Source organism: Sturnira hondurensis, unplaced genomic scaffold (genome assembly GCF_014824575.4).
Source record: "Sturnira hondurensis isolate 20B ecotype Veracruz unplaced genomic scaffold, ASM1482457v3 Scaffold0013299, whole genome shotgun sequence".
Lineage (NCBI taxonomy): Eukaryota > Metazoa > Chordata > Mammalia > Chiroptera > Phyllostomidae > Sturnira > Sturnira hondurensis.
The window spans coordinates 5,525,446-5,546,809 of NW_028085930.1; the positions used below are offsets into that span (position 1 = coordinate 5,525,446).

The following is a 21,364-nucleotide window of genomic DNA, read 5'->3' on the forward strand; positions in this document are numbered from 1 at the left end:
TCCCCCCCTTAGTTTATAACCACGTGTCTCAAGTTCTTTAGATTCTATATTTCCCCCACTATTTTTGCCCTCCCCCTATCTATTTTGTACCTACCATCTATGCTATTTTCTGTGCCTTCTCCCCCCTTCTCCCCCTCCCACCCCCCTGTTTCTAATGTTATGGTATTGCTTTGTAAATTTTATTTTGCAGTTCCAAGTGAATGGAAATACAGTTGGGGTTGTTTTTTTTTTGTTAAATAGTGATATTTCTAAAACTGCTAAATTCAGGAATTGGTTTTAATAGTAATTGAGTAGATCCCATCATGTTTTGTACATACATAATCCTATCACCTCTGAATAATGAGTTTTAGTTCATCCTTTCCAGCTTCTTTGCATTTTGTCTTATCTTAATACATTGGCTAGGACCTCCAATACAAAGTTGAAGTGATGGAAGTGGACGTCTTGTGTTATTTTTTCTGATTTCAGAAATCAGAATTTAATAATTCATCATTGGTTACCTATAGGGTTTTAGTAGATGCTTTTTACCAGACTGAGAAAGTTTGCCTTTTCCTAATTTGCCAACAGTTTTTACCATTAAAGGCTGTGAATGTTACCAAATGTTTTTTCTGCATCTGTTGAGATGATCTGTTTTTTTTTGTTTTTTTTTTCATTAATGAGTTGAAATATATTGACTTGTAAAAGTCAACCTTTCATATGTACTTGGTTATGATATTTTATCCTTTTTATGTATTGCTGGATTCAGTTCGTTAATGTTTTATGGTGAATGTTTGTACCTGTGTTCAAGAGGAATGTCCATCTATAGTTTTCTCTTTGTAATGTTTTCATTAGGTTTTAATATCAGTGCGATGCTGGCCTCAAAATGAGTTAGGAAATATTTTCTTCAACCATTTTCTGGAAGAATTTATGTAAGATTGGTATTACATTTTTCTTAAATGTTGATAGAATTCATCTGGACCTGGAGCTTTGAGGAAAGGTTTTTAATTATTTGGATTTTTAATTCTTTGTCAGTTCTGATAAATTTTGTTTTTCAAGGATAATTCTGTTTTATATGTTATTGAATTTATTGTCATAAAGTTCATAATCTTATCAATAGCTGTAGAATTTATAGTGATGTTCCCTCTTCATTCCTAACATTGGTAATTTGTGTTTTTTTCTTAACCTTGCAGAGGGTATAACTATTTCATTAATCTTTTCAATAATTGTCTTTTGGCTTTATATTCTGTAGTTAATTTCTTTCTTATGGTATTTGATCAGAAAAGGTCGTCTGTATTATTTCTAGTTAGAACTCATTGCTTTTAAAGTGTATGAATTAATTCATGATTACCCCGCTCCCCTCCCCCCGCTTGTTTTGTGTCCTGTGATTGTGTTATTCAAACCGTATATTCACATTAAAGGTTTACCTGTTTTGATCTTTTGTATTCTGACAGCATGTTAGTTTCCAACGATTGTGGATTTGTCTGTTTTTTCTTGATTTTATTGCTATTGGGTTTTGCTTTGTGTACTTGATACTCTTTTGTTAGTTGTACTACTGTATCACCTCATGTTTTTATTAATAGGGAACTTGTCTTTTTAATAAATTTGATATTAATTAAGGGATTTATTGATGTAAAATCTTTTACTTTGAGTTCTAGTTTGATGTTAATAGTGCCTCATCTATCATTCTTCCTTCTTTTTTTTCTTCTTTCTTTCACCTGGCATATATTTTAAAATTTTATTCTAGGTGTGTTTTTTGTAAATAGCATTATTCTAAACAAGAGTAAGATTCAGATTTTTTTTAAAACAGCGAATTTGTGCTATTTACAGTTATTGTGATTGCTGACGTTTTCTTTGTCCCCAGCTTTCCTGTTGCTTTTCTTCTCCTTTCTCCCATCTTGTTACCTTCTTTCTTCTCCTTACCGCCATTCCGCCCTCCAGATGTTCACTGGCTCTTTCTGATCTGCCAACAGGCAGAGCCTTTGGCAGAAGGCCTCTATTCTTTTCACATTGCTTTTGATGCCCTCTGTAGGATGAATAAAGCAGTGCTACCCAGCCAGGTCAGCACCTTCTTCCCGTGGAAGCCTCAAATCTTATTTCCGAATTGATGATTGTATTAGATTCAGTTAAGAAATGAGATGACTAATGTTATAAAAGTGCCTGCAGCAGATATTTGTTTCTGTATCCACGCTCTTAGTAGGTGTGAGATCCCCGTCTTGACTCCTGCATGCTGCGAGGTGTGAGACCCATGTACAGGCTCAGTAAATATGAAATTTAGATTTCAGTTGGTCTCCTCTGTACCTTTTCCCCTCCATTGTGTGGACGGTGCATGTCATGCATTACTAGGGGGACACCCAACAACTTTAAACAGCAGCAAATCAATTGAGAGGAAGTTATTTCCTGCTTTTATTCTTTCAGTTCTTTTGGGTTCTCCTGGAGAAAGTCTCTGATTCTTTACCTCTCTCAAACTTGTGCTAATGCCCCCATCACCTCCCTTTTTGTAAACAGTGAGCCGGGCTCATGCTCACTTCTTTGATGGGTACGAGTATTTAGAATTTAGTAATACTTTATTTTCTTTCAATTGATTTTTGGGTTACCTTGTATCTTTTCAGAGTAATTTCTGATTTTCTACTCAAGTTAGTGGTTAAATTTTGCCTTTAAAATTTTTGTTTTAAAAAAAACCAATTAATTTTAAAGAAAAAATGTAAGTACCCATAGGATGAGGGAGTTTGACAAAATTGGAGTGACATTTGAGAGTTACTTCTCCAGCATTTCTCAGGCATCCCGATTATTTCTGCTCTATCCGTAGTACTAACTTGCCATTTAGCAGGTGTTTACTGAGCATGTGCTTTGTGCAGAAAACCATGTGAGAACACGAGGAGAATCTTGGTGTGCTGCACTGTGTAGTCCAAGCAGGGATGAGGACGTGTGTTTGTGCAACAGCTGTTCTGAGTGTGCTGTGGTAACTGCTGTCAGAGCGGCGGGGCGTCCTGCTGACGAGCAGGCGGCAGGCGGAGGTCATTTCTGGCTGGGGGCTTGAGGCCTGGGCTCAACACTAGTGTTTTCACCAGGTGCTTTTCTTCCTTCCATTTGGACGTCTCCTTCTAAATCCACAGGGGTTTGGGGGAGAGAAGGGGCTTTTGTTTGTAGGCGTTACTCAGAGAAGCACAGTGTCCAAAAAGAACAGTGTCACCTTGGCCAGGGAGACTACCAGAGTTCTGGTTCCCACGTCCTGTGTTTGACCAGATAACTACTTAATTATTTTGAAGCCCAGTTTCTTCATCTTTGTTGGTGTTGATGAGAGCCGGTGTCCCTCTTGCTTCAGATTGGGGACATTTGGGGTGTGCATTTGTACATCAATTTTATTTTCACCCTATTGTTTATTTGAAATACTGATGGTTAATGAATTTGAGAGTATTTTAGGAGTTTAATTCTTTTTTTCTGTTTTTTCTAGGTCTCGATGCAGAACTTTATTATGTGAGAAATGACCTTATTAGTCACTACGCTCTATCCTTTAACCTGTTAGTGCCCAGTGAGACAAATTTCCTGCACTTCACGTGGCATGCCAAGTCCAAGGTAAGAGGGTGGTCAGCCAGAGATGCCAGGTCAGGCCACCCAGGCCTAGCCGCTGAGACAAGGGCTATATCCGAAGGCTGGGTTGCCATCTGTACAAAACGGTTAGTGGGTGGAGGGCTGTAGCAGTACCAGGTCTTTTCAGATTTATATTTTATATCCTTAGCCTATTCCTCTAGACAGTCTCACATCTTTTAAATGAAGGTAGCCTGGACACTTACATCCTTCCTGGCTTTTCAAACAGGGATGAAGGCCTAGTTTGAAGAAGGGACACTTGGACCTGCTAGTGACAGTGCTGTCCGCGGTGACACGATATGAGTGGGGATAGGGGGTTGGTGAGATAAGTATTGTAGACACGTTTGACATAGTGGATGGAGTGCTCCCGTTTATGGAGAAATAATGAAAGTAGGGTGCAGCTGACCCAGGCACCCCTGTGTGCTGTGGCTAAAAACCTTTAACCGTAAGGAACCTCTTGCCTGGTTTACATGTTGCTGAATGCTTCACTTTCCTCTGACCATCTGGGCTCCTTGAACACAAGTTTCTGCCTGGGTCCAAGAGTGGGAGTCTGAGTGTAGAGCTCACTTCCTCCAGTCAGCTTTAAGCTTTATATACAGGCATCTGAGTAGGATTTTATTTGGGAAATAAAAATAATTTTGCTACTAAAAACAAATAAGAACACCTATTGTAGAATGTTTTTTTAAAGTGTCGTAAAGTGGTGTCTGTCCTGTATTTTTGCAAGTTGACCGCTTTAATACAGATTTTTATTTCTGCTTATAAAGCAGTAATGGTTATTGGGAGACTTCAAATATTATAGAATTGTTTTAAGAACTTTTAAGACTTTGTATGTCTATATCCAGAAGTAATCATTGTTTATAGTTTGGTATACTTCAAGGCTCATTTTTCTTCTTTTTAAACAAAAAGGGGATTTTATGACACATGTGTTAAACAGCATTTCCCCCCTACTTAAGACTGTATCTTGGCATCTTTCCACTTCTCCAGTTATAGGTTTAACTCATTCTCTTTAGTGCCTTTGTAATATGAGAGTATATGGATGTATGATGTATGACACATGGATTTTTAATAGCATTTTATTATTTCAAACAGTGCTCTCTTTCACTCCTTCAAGTAGTTTCTTTCACTTCATTCATTTGGTAGACAGAATCCATGGTAACAGGATGATGAAAACAATTGGTAGCTCATCTTTCATTGCTGTTATTGATAAATATAGAAACATGGAAAAATGTGTGTGAATGTGTATGTGTGTATGTATGTATATGTATATGTGTACGTTTATACATTAAGGGCATCTTTGTTCAGAAACTTTTGTACACTTGCAGCATTATTTCTGAATAATAAATTATCACAAGAAGTGAAATGATTGAGTGAAAGAATGTGTTGGATCGACAGTGCCAAAGTGCTTCTCCCTTCCCTCTCCCAGGACGGTACCAATAAACTAGCATTCCTTACAGAGTGAGTATAGGTGCATATGTCTCTTATTCACTCCCTAACACTAAATATTAAAAGTAAAATGCATATATTCATATTATTGTTGTAAGTGCACCATGTATACTTCATAGAAACATTACACACACACACACACACACACACAGGTAACAAGTATTAAAACATAGCTGCAGGGATGTTGTGGTTAAAGTTGAGTTAGGTTGGATTCTGGGTAGAGCATGTGTGCCTTGCCATCTGGAGTACCCCAAGATGTCCAACATTGTTGCCTTGGGGTATTCTAAATGGGGGATCCTCTTTTAGGAGTGGACAGATACCCTTAGGATGAAAAAATGCAAAAACAGATCAAGAGAGAAAAGTTTATGTGAAACAATTAAGGACACTTACTCCATGGTAAACCTGGATACACTGAAGAGACAAAATTACTGGTATAGGTAATTCAGAAAAGGTTCACCTGAGACATTTAATCTGCAATATGTCAGTTTCAATGAATAATGTGCACCTGAACTCTTCAAGGAAACTGGGCTAATACATTTTTCTGTATTCTTGCATAACATTGTGTGACCTCATTATTTGGAGGGGGCTGGTAAACTTAATTTTGATACAGTAAGACAAAGAATTTTCACATATCCTTTACCCAGATTCACCAGTTGTTACTGGTTTGTTCCATTTGCTTACTTTATCGTTAATTCTGTCTTTCCTTCTCCCCATCTTCACATGCACACACTTTTTTCCCTTGAACTATGTGAAAGTGAATTGCAAGCATCTCATCTCTTTACCCCTAAATACATTACTGTATATTTTCTAAGAACAAGGTTATTTTTTACATAACCAAAGTACAATGATCAAAGGAAACTTAACATTGATACAATATTATTATTGTACTACTGTACTCACATTTTGTTAATTATACCAATCTTTATAGTTCCTTTTCCCCCCCACCTAATTTAGGATCATGCATGCAGTTTGTCCCCTTTTATTCTGGAACCTGCCCGTGGTCATTGTTTGTGTTTCTTGACCTTGACATTTTGAAAATACAAAGGCCAGTTATTTTGTAGAAAGTCCCTCAATTTGAGTTGTTCAAGGTTTCCTCTTGATTAGATTCAGGAGTGTGTCTGGCTGTAACACCACAGAGGCACTGCCCTTCACAGTGCCTTTGATATCAGCTTGTCCCCTTGCAGGCCGTGTTAATTCTGATCACCTAGTTCACCAGGTTTCTCCCCTGTAAAGTTTTCTTCCTTTGGATGGATAAGGAACTGTGGAGAGATAATTTGAAGTTGTATTTAAAAATCCCATTCCTCATCACACTTCCAGCCACTAGTCTTTGCATCCGTGCTAAGAATGGGTTTCACTTTTCCACCAGGGCTATCATGTGGAATACTGTGTTTCCTCTCTAGGAGAGGTCAGATCTGCACGAGGCCGCCTTTTGGTGGGAGTGCTGTAGGAGGACTTCAAACATTTGTGGAGTGGCTGGTCTTGAATTTTAAATTCCTCTGCAACTCCGAGATCCAGTTTCTGCAAACGGCTTTCAGGCAGAGTAGAGTCTTATGTTCCCCAGGAAATGATAAGTAATCCTTTGTTACCTTTCCTACCCTTAGTGTGATGAATATAAAAACAAATAATAGATATATTTTAAAACAGAAATCAAGTGAAATAGTGGAGATTCTATTCCAGTTACCCTACTGACCTTGGAGAAGGTGTGACTCTTTCTGGGCTCACTTAGGAGAAAAGAATGCTGATACATCCTGAGGACGTTTCCTGGGCAAGTGAATGGGGAGGGACCTGCGACTAAACAGACAGTGTGGGATGTGGTATTTACCGTTGAACCGAACTAAACCTTTTGTGCATCCCTTTAAAAAACATATGCACTGATAGTTTTATTTGAAATGAGTTTCAGGGAGCTGACTGTTAGAAGGTGCTTGAGGAGTTTTTGGAACCTGTCCCAGGAGGAAGTTGGAGTGGAAGAGGGTAGACAGAAGAAGGGGCTCAGATGGACACGTGTGTCTGAGTGGGAAACAGTGGTGGCCTGGGTTCATGTCCTATGGCTCTGTTGAGTCTCCATATTCTTCACTCTGTCTTTTACAGCATAATCTACACTACAGTGCTTCTGTGGCAGGTTTTAAACTCTGTTGTTAGTTCATGCTTGGGCTGCTGTTGCTGATACGACACCCCCCGTGCAGTAGACGTTTGCTGACTTGTTGGAGGGTGTCAGCACTAGTCACGTGGCAAGGCCAGAAGCTGAGAGGGGATCTTAGACTCCTCTCACACCTTCCTGTCTTGCATAATTACTCCTTGAATTCATCTCCTGCCTCTCTCGGGACCTAATGCCTCATCCTTAGTTTGGACCTCCATTGTTTCCTACCTGGATATGAAAACAGTCTCGTACATGGTCTCCTTGCCTCTGGACTGGCCTTTAGGTGCACCTGGTACAAATTTGCTCTAGGCTTTATTTTCATTTGCCACCAGAATAAAGTTCTGATTTCTTAGGAAGCCTTCATGTTCTTGTCCTTGCCTTTCTTTTCTGTGTCCTCTCCAGCTAATTATTTTGTGTCACTTTTTCCCTGTGGCAATTTCTTGAATGCCCTGAGCTACTGTTTGGTCTGCTAGAAATGTACTTTCCCTAATTCTTTATCTCATAAAATCAGGCCCAGTGTTACTTCTCCTTGGCTGTGTCACCACTGTCCTTTTCTGTACCCACAGTGCCTTACTCTCCTCCCTCATACCCCTCATCATGCTCTTAAGAATATTGTAGCAGTGATTTTCTTTTCTGTGTCCCTCCTAGGTGCTAAGTGCCTCAAGGGTGGGAACACCTTTTGTCTTTCTCTGTGGCCCCTGTGCCTGGTACAGCACCTGGTCCTTAGTCCCAGGTGCTCCTTCACCAACTATAGAAGGGGGGCAGGTAGGGCACAGCTCATCAGGCAGGGAACTTCTGAACAGTAAAGTTGTGCAGAGTTGCAGTGTGCTGCTGGAGGAGATGTGGATTTCCTGTTTCTAGAAGCGTGAAAGCATAGGCTGGGTGCCTTCGACACCAGTTGCATACATGGCCTTCTTTAGGTATTTTATTCTGGATAAAGTAAATCTGGAAAAATGAATGGAATTCATAGATTGACTATATAGCTAAACTAATTTCACAACTTAATCTGTAACAGGTATAAGAATTTAGAGGAAAGCAGTCATCTTGTATTGTAAAACACTTTATAGTGAAAAACTAAGGAGTATGTGTGGGTTAATCTAGTGTCAGGCTTTGGCCACCTTTACAGCTCATAATTCCAGTTTCGGGTCATAATCTCTGGTGATTTTAGCACAGTTGATCAGTTAAATTTTTTTTTTAATTTTTCTTTAGAGGGGAAGGGAAGGAGAGAGAGAGAGAAATATCAATGTATGGTTGCCTCTGCTGAGGACACACAATGTATCGTGTGTCCCCTGCCGGGAACTGGCCTGCAACCTAGGCATGTGCCCTGACTGGGAATCGAACCGCGATCCTCTGGTTCGCAGGCCCGTGCTCAATCCCCTGAGCTACACCAGCCAGGGCTTTGATTAGTTAAATTTTTTTAATTTGAAAATTAATATTTTGAATGTTCAGTGTATGCACATGGTGCAAAATCCAAATGGCATAAGGGGTACACAGTGAAAAATCAGTCCCTCACATCTTCCTGGAACCACCTCAAAGCCCCTCAGCCACCTACTCCCCTTCCCTGAGGTACCACTGTCCCTTGCTTCTAGCCTCCCCTCCTAGAGGTAGGTTGTGGTAGAGAAAGCATCTGTGCATGTGTGTGAGTGTGTGTGTGTGTTTGAACAAGTGATGTACTGCATATTTTTCAGTGTGTCCTGGTAAAGTTTCTCATTGCTTATAGAGTTGAACTTTTTTCCCTTCAGGTGACTGTATCAGGTATTATTACATGGTTGTACTTGGGTTGATTGACCAGTTGTTATAAGAGGAAACTAAGACCCGTATTTGGGAGGAAGTGGAGAGTAGAGCTGACTTGAAATGGGAAAGTCATGCTAGGGGGCAGGAGAGACGTGGAGAAGGGCTCTTCACCGGATCATGTGGGCTTGGGATGTGGTCTTGAACTTTCAGGAGGACCATGGCTCCCAAGCTCTAACACTTTATCAGCATCTCTCACTTCTTGTTTTTTAAGATTTTGCCAGATAAAATATTTGCTTCCAAAGGTATCCATGATTGGTATGTCAGTTCACATTATAGATATTCTAACATTAGTTTTCACACATCAAAGCTTTTGCTAATAATGTTGTTCTGGAGTATTTACACAACTCTGTTTTGTCTTGCCAGACAGATTGTGGTCTCCTCAGAGGCTGGAGCTGTGTCTTATTTTTGCTGTGTGTGTCACATTGCCATAGTGAGTGGCGGGTAAATACCACTGGGTAATTGCATTTCCAGGTGGGACGGGGACTCTGATAATGCTACTCTTTCACAAGGCCACACCCTTTTAAAAAAGCAAAAAGTACAGATAGTTTTTTCTGTATTCCAAAACATTCTCCAATATTCAGAAAAACACTGCATTTGTTAATTGTCAATATATACATTTTAGATAGCAGAAAGGCAAAAATATATCAAAGGGTGGCAGAATACTTCTCAAACATACCCCCACCCCATAGCTGTTCTCTGGTGTTGGAATTTTTCATCATTGTCTGGGAGGGAACGTGCCCAGAGTTCCTCCAGCAGCCCCTGGGATCAGCCTGCTGCACCCCCTGCAGAGTGGGGTTTCTAAGGGGAAGGCAGTACTTCTGATAATTTCAGAGAAATAAAGAGGCTGTTTGGCTGGAGGGAAGTGTATTCACTTTAAATCTGTGCTATGTTTCAGAGGGAAATGGCTTTACTCATCAGTTGCCTATTTGCAGTTGCCATTTGTTACCAAGTAAGGGAAGATTATCAAAAATGTTTATTTTTTGCTTATTCAAATATTTATATTTTCACTAGTTTCTTTTCTGAAGTATTTTGGCTCATTCTTTTTTTCTGATAAACAACTGCTGTTTGAATTTCCTTTGTTCCAGTAGATTATAAGTGTTAGTTGTAGAACAGATCCATTTCTTCAAAGGATTGTTGGCCAGTGAGATTGCATATAGATCGACAGATGCCAAAGCACAGAAAATGGGAATTTAATAGTGGTCAGTTTCTTCCCAGGAACTGCAGTTGTAAAGTTTGTATCTTAAAGACTCAAGAGAGAGAAGAGGACTGCTTTGTGCATGTCTCACGTGTTTTGACAGTCCCTCACAAAGGCAGCCAGCAAAGGGCAGACTTCCACACTTTCCAACGTATTCCTCCAGGCTGCTGTTCTGGCCCCGGTGTTGTCCTTCTCAACCATCTTCCCGAACCCCTTTGCCACCTCTGCTCCTGCCCCTCACTCTACCCAGCTCAGTCACAAGCTCACTCACAAGCTCACTTCCCTCTGCCCTGCCCATCTCTCCACTTGCCACACTGAGATCCTCTGGTCTCGTTCCCTGTCCTCAGCGCTGCAGTCAGGGCTCCTGACCCCATGTGCTGTTCTCCGCTTTCCCAGGGGTTCTGGTCCCTGACTGTCTGTGCTTCTGCTTATCATGACTGAGTCCTACAATCAAGGAGATAGTTAAGTGTGGGGAAACATACGTTTGGCTTTCAGTCTTGTTAAATTCAAGGGCTAATAAGATTATTAGGTAGATATCTCTAGTGTAAGGTCTAGTGTAATTACACTAGAGATTAAAGATACAGGAGAGCGAGAAAGACCGTTTGATAATACGCAATCCCATCATGGTGAAATGGGCTAGAACCTAGTGTACTAGAGAAGGACGTAGCATTTGGAGAAGATAAAAGTATGGGTGTTCTATCAGATCTTCCTCATGCTGAAAAGAAAGGCAGAAAGGGGGTTCCTGTGTGCTCACTGAGGGGGACAAGAACGTTGCTGAGTGGGGAAGCAGGCAGAGCAGCAGGTGGTGGGTGGTTGAGGTTCTTTGAGATTTGGAATAGGGACACAAGGGAGAGAGGGTTGGTGAGGAAAGGATAGCTGAGCAGTATTCTGGGGCTACTCTGAGCCTGGGGGTCAGCATTGTGCAAGGGCACCCTCCTGGGATGTGACTTCCTCTGGCAGTGCTGGGCAGCAGGAATAGAATGAGGGGCGGGCAGGAGCCGGGGCTGTCCTGTCAGGGTGAAGGGAGTGAACCAGTTGAGGGAATGTTGATATGATGGTGTCAATAACACTATCTTCTTTGGTGCAGGGACTGTGGGAAAATGAAACCAGGTCACTGGCTGGGCTGGAGAGGAGGGAAATAGCTAATTGGCTGTTTGCATTTCAGCTATGAGCACAGCCCTTATAAATGTGCTTCATAAATGTTGGGTGAATTAGAGTGGTGGGGGCAAAGAACTGGTTTTATAGGAACCAGAGGTAGTGATGGGATCTTTGATAGAGTGGGGTTTTTGCATTGGTTTTGGGTGTGGAGCAGGTTCTTTAGTATATAGGCACACTGAGTGATGAAGCCCCCAGGAAGATGGCAGGAGAAAGGCGAGCCAAGGGCCAAGGCTTCTGCCAAGTCCCGGGTCTGCTGTGTATGTCGATGGCGTGACAAATGGCTATCATGAGGAGAATGTGTGAGCTTCAGAATGTAGGTGATTTTGTGTGGGGAAGGGATGTCTAGAAAGGACCTAATGATCCTAAAAGAATGACAGCCCTACTGCCTAGTCCCTGAGGGTCAGGTGTTGTGGAAACTGAGTGATAAGCAGGGTAGGACATGACTGCTGAGGAAAGCCAGGTTGGGGAACAGGTGGTGAAGACATTGTGACGAGGCTGAAGAGTGTGGGAGGTTGTTTAGAATAGTGGGGTTCTCAAGGTTGAGGGGTACAAAACAGAAGGGCCACAGCAGTGCTCTTGGTAGAGCACAGGAAAGCTGTGTCAAAGTCTCTAGGGTCGGTCAGGAGTAGGCTGGTGTCAGTGGGAAGTGCAGCGGGGTAACAGGGTAGCTAATCTGGAATGACTGTGGATTCCGCTGGAATCCGAATTCATCAGAGGGGACTGGTGCCAGGTGACAGATGTATTGCATTAATTATCCTATTTGATCCTTGTAACAGGTTCTGTTACCTCCCTTTTACAACAACTGAAACTTGGAAAAGTTAGTAATTTACTGGAGGATCACATAGTCTCTAATGGTTCCAAATCCAGTTCTTGCCGACTGCCAATTTCTTCTGTGCACTAGCTCCCCACGAAGGGTCCTGGTCAGAGATGGTATGGATACAGGGATACAAGCCCTGCATTCTCTTACTGTGTAGTCAATGAGAATTGCTGAAAAGCCTGCTACTGCTTGGCCCAGACTTTCTGGGCCCTAGCTCTCTAGCACCCCCTGGTGGCAGGGACAGTATTGTGGTGTGCTAAGGTGAAAAGGGACGCTTGCTAGTCAAGGTGCCACTAAGTCACTGATGTGCAGCAACAAGAACATTTCCTTTGTTGTGACCATTACATTTAATAAATTCAGCCATTAACAATAGTTTGTATACCTATAATAACTGCAAAATAGTAGTTTCTTTTACAGTCTGGGGTGATACTCTTTCCCATTTTCCTTCTTTAAGGCGTGCCATTTCATTGGCTTTTTTCATTAGCATATAAATACATTTGAATATCTCCTATTGATAAAAGAAGAAAGAAAAGCTTTGGAAACTGTTTTCTTCTCCCCAGCTACTGCCTGGCTCCGATCTTCCTAGTTAAGTTTCTTGAGGAAGATTTACAAATTGTCAATTATAAATAACAGCATAGAAAATGTAGTCATTAATATCGTAACAACTATGTATGATGTCAGGCGGGTACTAGACTTTTTGGGGTGATCACTTTGTAAGTTATATACATGTTTAATCACTAGGTTGTGCACCTGAAACCAATACAATATTATATGTCAACTGTAATAGAAAATAAAAAAATTAAGTAATGGCTTCTTGAACCTCTTTCCTGCCATTCTTTTCCAGCCCACTGCCCCTTGGCTTCTACCATCCCTAACCCTGCTCCAAAGCCGCCTTGGTGACCATCAAAACCCAAACAAGCAGTACACAGAATGATGTGAAATACAAGGCCTCACTGAAGGTCTTGAAGGTGGCAGCCATTCTGAATTTCTGCTGTGGCTTTGCAGTTTGAGCTGTTTCTTCCATGAACATCTTTCTGAGCAGCAAGATTATATTTATTAATCGATGCTGCTTGGTTTTTTTAAGCCATGTAGGCCAGGTATTGATAGATAATACTGGTGTTCCAGGGACATCTCTTAGTCACCTCTTTTGCCTTCTGGATTCTGAATTACTTGAGAAACAGTTCCAGAGCTTAGATGGGCACCCAAACAAGAACTTGCTTAGTGGTGAAAGTTGGACTAGAGAACGTGGCTTAGATGTTCTATGAGAAATTCTTGCCTTGGAATCTGCTTGTGGGAGTGGGTCTCCCAGGCACATGGAACCCATCAGAGCTTGGCTTTTTTCAGCCAAAGAAGGCATTGCTGGCTAGTCTTGGCGTGTGAATTACACAGCTCAGTGGCTCTCTGGGGCTTCTTTGTCAGGGGCTGTGTAGTTCCTAGAGAAGCAGGGTTTCTGAAATCTAGGTGGTGGTTTCACAGGAGAGTGGTGCTGCTATACTAGATGTGCAGTGGAGGGTGGCTTCCTGGATTGAATTTTTACCCACTTGAAAATTCCTAGGACCGTTTCTAACAACTGCATTTTTTAATAGCGAGATCATTTGCATATATGAAAGGCTCATGTATTCATTAGTTAATGAGCTAATCAGTGAAGCCAAGTTGTTAGTGTCCTTTCTGTTATCACGGATCCACTTTATTTCTCCACATCACAGGTTGAATATAAGCTGGGATTCCAAGTAGACAACTTTGTGGCAATGGATATGCCCCAGGTCAACATTTCTGCTCAGGGGGAAGTTCCACGCACTTTATCAGGTAAGTCTCAAAGACAGAGGTAACATATTGTTTACAGTTGTGTCCCCTGTGTCCTCCCCAAAACAGTTTATGTACTGATGTGTAGTACATCTTATTTCATAGGCTTAAGATATATAAGAAATTTGAAAAATAGTTTTTATAAACATTGATTATCTGTATTGTGTTTTAAGCCATTCCCTCTTTTCCATCATTTCTAGAACTGTCTGTGTTCAACTCTCATCTTTTCTGCATTGCTGGTCCTGGCCTCTGGGTCCTTTTATCTGGTCTTGTTCCTCCTGGAGTAATTCCCACACTGTGGCCTGAATGATCTGACAGTGTGACACCATGCCCATCAGTGCCCCAACCTCTACCAACTGAATACATCCCAGACTCTGCAGCCAGTGTGCTGTATGTTTACCGTCTGTCTCTGCCTGTCCACCTGCCCTTGTTTCTGCACTTGTCCCCGTGTTCCAGCCGTCCACACTCCCTGCGGTTCTGATATCTGGTCCTTTGCATGTGCTGGTCTCTGTATTTGTAACTATCTTTTCCTCTTTTGTGCTTGTAAATGCCTATTCATACTGAATACTCTGCAAGTCTCAAAATCTGCACTGTCCTTTTTCTGCCTCTTCCTCCATCTCATAATTCTTTGTCTTTGCCTCTCTCTGCTAGCCTGTGGCCACCCGGAGGGCAGGCGCTGACTTTTGTAACTGTCTACCCCAGGCACCTAGCATGGCATCTGGCATGGGATAGGCCCTCAGGGCACGTCATAGTAAATGACTTAAATGTCATATTTACATCAGTTTAACTACTTTTGCACCAGCCTTTTGAGAAAGGCTCCCGAAGATGTGAGATTTTAAGAAAACGGAAATTTTTAAAACTTGGAAGCTTAAGCCACAGTGGTGCTGTGGAAGTCTTTCTGGAAGTCCAATTCACTGTTATTTGTGAAAATATGTTTATCTAAGCTTTAAGAAAGCATAGGAGGGCTGGTTAGTTTTTGTGGGTCAGTAAAGCTATTTAGAAATGCCCATGTCTCTCATGTGCGCATATGGATAGTAGAATGATACATTCTAAACTTGTAGAAAAGGAATCTTAAACTGAAAGACTGAAAAAAATTGCTGTGCACCAAAGTCTGTTATCCCATTGCTACAGTAATTAATTAAAGACACTTTCTGTTTAGAAAGGTATTTTCTGTTTGTTCATAGTTGAGAATTTATCAGATTTGTTTACAAGGTATATGTAATCTCTTCATTAAGAGCAATACATGCTGCATTTTGGTGGTGAATTGTCTCACCTCTTTATCAGATAATTTTTATTGTTATTTTTGTTGATGTGCATGGTAAGGTAGCAGGGTTTGCCTTATAATGCTGTAGCTTTACTACATTATAGTAAGAGGAAAAGTGATATTAAAAATCACAAGCAAAAGTTGAAAATAATTCTCTCTTCATTTATTTCTTGGTTTGTTCTTTAACAAATACTTGATGTCTGAAGTTGTGTAGTCTGAAGATAACTTCTCTGAAAGTTTCTGCTTAGTATCTTATGTAAATGTATTTTTAGTTTCATTGCAACAAAAATAAAATAATTTAAAAATATGTAATGAGCATTTAATGTTGGTTTTTAGAAAAATAAAATAATTTTTCTTGTTTTTTTTTTACACAGTGTTTCGGGTCGAGCTTTCCTGTACTGGCAAAGTAGATTCTGAGGTTATGGTACTAATGCAGCTCAACTTGACAGTAAATTCTTCAAAAAACTTTACAGTCTTAAATTTTAAACGAAGGAAAATGTGCTACAAAAGTAAGGAATTTATTTACCAAAGTATGTGTTTTATCTATAGATGTGGCAGGGTCAAAAACAGATTTTCTAGTCTTTTTTTACAGATTTGTAACCAAATCTTGGTTATAGTCGCAAATGAAAAAAAGAGTACTAACAGATGAAATTCCGAAGTAATTCCAGATGACCTTAGAGCCCGGAACCACAGTCAGGCCTCACTCAGTCCCTGCTTCCTCAAAATCTTTTACCAGAGTTGCTGGGGAGTTTTATATTAGGAATGTGAACTAACACTGTAGCAGCTAAAGATGGAAGGAAACCAGGTAATTCTGATAGGATCCCCTGAAGAGGGAGGAAGTGCGCTTCCCTCAGGAAGTTACCATTACGCAGAAGTGTTGCCCGGGGCCCCGTAGACCTGGGTTCAAATTATGGCTCTGCTTTTGGCAAGAGGTTGGAACACATGACTTAACCTAAGTCTTGGGGTCTTTAATCTGTAAAATGGACATACTCACCTGTTTTAGAGGTGTTTTTTTTTTAAGATTAATTGAATCTAACCTAAAGCTTAGAATACCATTTGTGGGTACCTAATAAATGTTAGTAGCTTTTGTGTTTGAATAATCTGTTACTAATGAAATTACAGTGTATCAGAAAATAAAACCCCTCCAAACTTATTAAGTGCTTACTGTGTCCAAGTGCTTACATGCATTAAACTTATTTAATCCTTGCAACAACCCTAGGCAGTAGGTTCTCTCACTTATCTCTGTTTTCTGAATAGGAAGCTGTGGCGCAGGGCATCTGACCATCTGCCAAGGTCACACTGCTAAGTGGTACAGCTGGAGTACAAACCCAGCTGGTGGCCTGTACTTAGTCTAGGTGTCACCCTGCCTCTTAACACATTTCCCGATTGGAGTTAGTGCTTAGTGTTATGAAAATGCCTCAGACCAGCAAGTGCGTTACAATGGCTAATGTCAGTAAAAAAGCTGTACTGCGTTAGAATGGGCATTTTAAAAATGAAGATAGTTCGCTTTGGTGTTTTGATACATTCTTCTGTTCTAATGTATTCACTACATACCTACTTTTATATATTTTAAGAGTGGACTTGAAAGACTGTCTAGTTCCACTAGTCTCTGTATAATGAATGTGAGGAGCCTGGGTGCTGAGAGGCGCCTCAGCTTGCACCCCAGTCGGTGAAGAATGCAAAGCACTTGGTCCCCGGGGCCTGGAGGAGGTGGGTGGTGACTCTCCACGCGCTTCACCTTTCATGCTTGAAGAGCCAGCAACACGTGATGTGGCCTGTGGAGCCCACCAGTGCAGTATTCCCTGAGCTTAAAGATCAGCTGATACTCAGAATGGCCTCTTTAATATGTACATGAAAGTTAACTTCAAAATTAACAATTGGTGTCATTTCCTGTTCTGTTACAGACTTAATGCAGCACCGCCCTTTTTATTTGGTGGTCATACTAGTGACCACCCCAATCATGACTCTTAGTTTAATGTGTGCTCTTAATATGGTTTGCTTATCTGGTTTTCCATCCCATGACATTTAAAACTGCACAGAAAATGTATCTCTACTACACCAAGTGTTAATGGGCATTACTGGCAAGAAAAGCTCCCTTTATTATACGAGGGTGGAGACTGCTGGGTCACACTAATGTGTTACCCTAGAACTCCTTAGAGCAGGGGTGTCACACTCGTTTCCACCGGGGGCCACATAGCCTTGCAGTTGCCTTCAAAGGGCCGAATGTGATTTTAGGACTGTGTAAATGTAACTACTCCTTAACTAGGGGCAAGGAGGTTGGGGTTTCCACTAGTTAAGGAGGAGTGTTTGCCACCTGTGCTGTAGGGCATTTCCACTCTGCTAGTGGGCGCTGTGAGCCTCCACAGAGGTCACAGAATGTGGCTTTCTTTAGACTTCTCCACCACAGAAGCCCCTTTTTCATTGAGTACCTATATGGAACACCCTTCGGTTAATGATTATAGTGATGATTATCAGAATAACAATCCGCCATTTTCTATCTTACCACAAATGCCTTGTTACTTTGTTCAGGCACTGTTCTGATATAATATAAAACTGTGTGAGAGAAAATTTAGAAAATGTAATTACAGTATTTAAGGATTTTCATGGAGAATAATTTCTAAAGCATCTTCTATCTCCTTTTTAATTCAGAACTTGAAGAAGTAAAAACTTCAGCCTTGGACAAAAACACTAGCAGAACTATTTGTAAGTGTTACTGTGTTTTCCTTCTCCATCATTAGGGATGAAAAGTGGTTGATTGCAGATGAACATGACTGCACGAAGTTCGGAGGCCTTGTGGTTTCCAGTAGGTCAGCAGAGAAATGACACCACGCTCTTTAACTCGCTGATGTTCTGTAGATTGGTATACAGTCAGATGAAACTGTTAGAAAACTCCTCTGAGGTAAAATTCACGCATGTTTCATAACAGGGGATCTAAGGAAACTTTTATAAGCAAGAATGCATATCACATCATTTCAAATGGTCATAATTAAAGTACGAACATGAAACGTGTCAGATCTTCATTTGTTTAGCAGAAGGTTAGAAACTCTGACTTGTGACCTGGACCTGACCCTCAGCCAGTTTCATTCAGGTGAAAACATAAGCTTAAAGACGGATACCGTGTTGTTTAAACCTACAGAGCAGAAAGTCAAAGTCGATTTTTATTTTTATGGTAATGATTGTGTTAGATAGTAACTTAGACTTCTGTTTTCCTTTTCTGACATGGAAACATCACTAAGACTTACTGTTTCTGAGATAATTTTAATAGCATGTCTGAAAGGTTACTAGATTCTTCTGTGGAAGTAATTTTTTGAAAATGGAGGTGAATTGCGAGTATGCATAAGCCAAGATGAGCCCGCATGGGGCCATCCCCTGCTGCAGCAGTGATCGGTGTTGTGCGTGTTGTTCCACGGAGTCTGGTTTCGGATGGGTAGGTGGGCGGGAGGGAGTAGAGCATTTTAGAGTATATACCAAGCCTCCTGTCATTTCACCCATAAGTATTTCAGTGTGGATCTCTTTAAGAAGGTCATTAAGCAACCCACAATCATCCAACACCTGTTCACTTGTATTTGGTTTATTACATGTAGCAGAATTAACAATACTTCCTTAGTATCTCCCAAAAGCTAGTCCGTATTCAGATCAGCCTGTCTCAGAAATGTCTCTTTTGTTTCTCCCCTGAATCCGATACACATGAAGTCAATACACACTGTATTTGGTTCACATGTATTTTATATTAACCAGAAATCACTCCCTCCCCTAATATCATGTGTTTGTTGAAGAAATCGATTTATTTGTCCCATAGAATTTTCCCTCTGTGCATCCTTGTGGTATCATTTAACATGTTTTTCTCTCTCCTATGAACTGGTAGTTAGAGTCTGTACTTGATTAGATTTGGGGCCTGCTCTTTTGGCAAGAACCGTGTGTGGTTGGTAGCATGTGCTTCCTGTTTCATCATCTTCGTTGTCTCAGCAGGCAGAAAGTGTCTGGATGTCCCACAATAGGCCTTTTTTGAAGGTAAAATAATATGAGATACTGTCTGCTTTTTTAGAATGTTTCATTTAGATTTATCTCTGAGAAGAAAAAGAAAAACTTTTAAAAAAAATCGCTGTCCTCTAAGTTTACTTTAAAAAATCTGGTGATCTTACCTATTTCTTTTATGCTAGTCCTCTAAGTTTACTTTAAAAAATCTGGTGATCTTACCTATTTCTTTTATGCTATGTTATTTCTCACAAAGACAGTAGAATGTTGTGTATTCTTGGTCTCCATCTATTTCTTCTTCCTCCCTTTTCATCCATCTAGCATTTATTGAGAGTCTCTGGTGTGCCAAATGCTATCATTGAGGCACAGGATTAAACTCCGAGCCAAACAGACACTGCCCTGAGGGCTGTGGTGGAGGAGGTGGACAGGCCGTGGGCAGTGAGGACAACACAGTGCGGCGAGCCGTGATAAGGCGTGGGGCTCTGGAAACCCCCGGGAGGGCGTGTGATGCCCCCTGAAGGAGTGAGAGACAGCTTTCTGAGGACAGTCACATCTCATCAGAGACCTGAAAAGTGGTAGTGAAATACACAAGTGAGGAGTGGGAACATTGCATACATAAGCCTGGAATTTGGGGAATAATCAGGCAGGGTGCTTTAGGGGATTTGTCCAGCAGAGGGGTCCTCATCCGTGCCCCGGAGTGTGTTTGGGTAGGCACTGCCAATAGCCGCCTGTGGGACAATCCTTGGCGCCCCTCCCAAGACTGAACAGTCTGTGGCGGGCTGGTGAAAAGTCAGGCCTTCATTCGGGCTGCACTCTAGGCTAGATGTCCTAGAAGCCATTTGATCTCTTTGCATTAATCTGTTCCGACTTACTGTTCGTGATCCAGAGTGTTAGAAAGCAATCTGATTTCTAGGTTTTTGGAAGCTGAAACTTTTACCTTTTGTCCTAACATCCCCAGAACTCCAAACTTGTGTTTTTGTCAACCTGACATCCCCATAGGTGTGTACTATGTATTCCTGGACACAGCAAAACTCTTGATTCTCCTCCCCTAACCTGCTTTTTGTTTGTTTTTGTAAAGGTGCCATTCTTCACTTGATTCTGTAAGCCAGAGCTTTGCTTCCTCTTGTTCTTTCTACTTCAGTGTAATCCATTAGCTAGGTCTGTAGACTGCTTCCCCCATCCATTAACTGCCCGTCTTCACTCTAACACTTGCTGAAGCCACCACTACCGCTTTCGTGGACTTCTCGTGGGTGCCCTGCTTCGGCTCTCGCTGCCTTGCACAGCAAGCCGTCAGTCAGATTTGCTTCTTCAGGTGCGGTAATGTGTGCTGTTCCTTTGCTCGGAACCTTGCAGTTATTTTCCATCTCATTTAGGACAAAGCCCAAATTCATTCCTCAGGTTTCATTCAGTAGAGTTACGATGTAAGTTCTCATCAGAACTTACTCAAATCCCCAATCCCACGGGTTCTATTTCTCTGTCTTCCATTCCGCTTGCTCATTGTTCTCTGTGCCTTTGCCTCCTTGTGTCTCTTCCTCAGTTTGCCTGTCTGCGTATGTGTCTTCGAGTCATTTTCTCTATTGCCGAGACTTCTTCTCTTTTTGGAATAATATAAAGCATTTCTTTTTAAATATTTTATTTATTTATCTTTAGAGGGGAAGGGAAGGAGAGAGGAAGAGAAACATCAATGTATGGTTGCTTCTCGTGCATCCCCTGCTGGGAACTGGCCCCTGCTGGGAACTGGCCTGCAACCCAGGCATGTGCCCTGACTGGGAATCGAACCGCGATTGTCTGGTTCGCAGGCCCGCACTCAATCCACTGAGCTACATCAGCCAGGGCAATATAAAGCATTTTATTTCATAAATAGAGTCTTGTTTTTCTGCCTTTATCTTTAAACACACATAAGCAGAATAATTTCTGTTTTCTCACAAGAGAAAAATATTAAGCTTTTTTTTTAACTTACGAGTTGTGGTGTTCTGTGCCCTTTTCCTGCGAGTCACTGGTGGTTGGCAGCAGTGATGTCTGATCCCTCTACTTCAGGCGTCACTGCTGAGGAACTGTGCTGCCCAGCGTGCTGCCTGCTAGCTGCATGTGGCTATTTAACTTAATCATAATGAAGTGAAAGTAGCTCCTCAGTTCCTGAGTTGCATGAGCTGTGTTTCAAGCGCCCTTGTACCGGCAGCACACGCAGAACATTTCTGTCCCGGCAGCACGCTCTGT

General features: G+C 41.4%; 1 protein-coding gene across 2 annotated transcripts in view; it reads left to right on the top strand.

Moving 5' to 3' along the window:
- Positions 1 to 21,364, top strand: part of RYK (receptor like tyrosine kinase) — a 95,901-nt gene that overhangs the window by 29,163 nt on the left and 45,374 nt on the right. For both annotated transcript variants that reach the window (XM_037061252.1, XM_037061251.1), the window contains exons 2-5: positions 3,428 to 3,549; positions 13,812 to 13,911; positions 15,547 to 15,681; positions 17,822 to 17,875. In XM_037061252.1, coding sequence (XP_036917147.1) covers positions 3,428 to 3,549; positions 13,812 to 13,911; positions 15,547 to 15,681; positions 17,822 to 17,875 — 411 coding nt within the window. The remainder of the gene's footprint in view (positions 1 to 3,427; positions 3,550 to 13,811; positions 13,912 to 15,546; positions 15,682 to 17,821; positions 17,876 to 21,364) is intronic.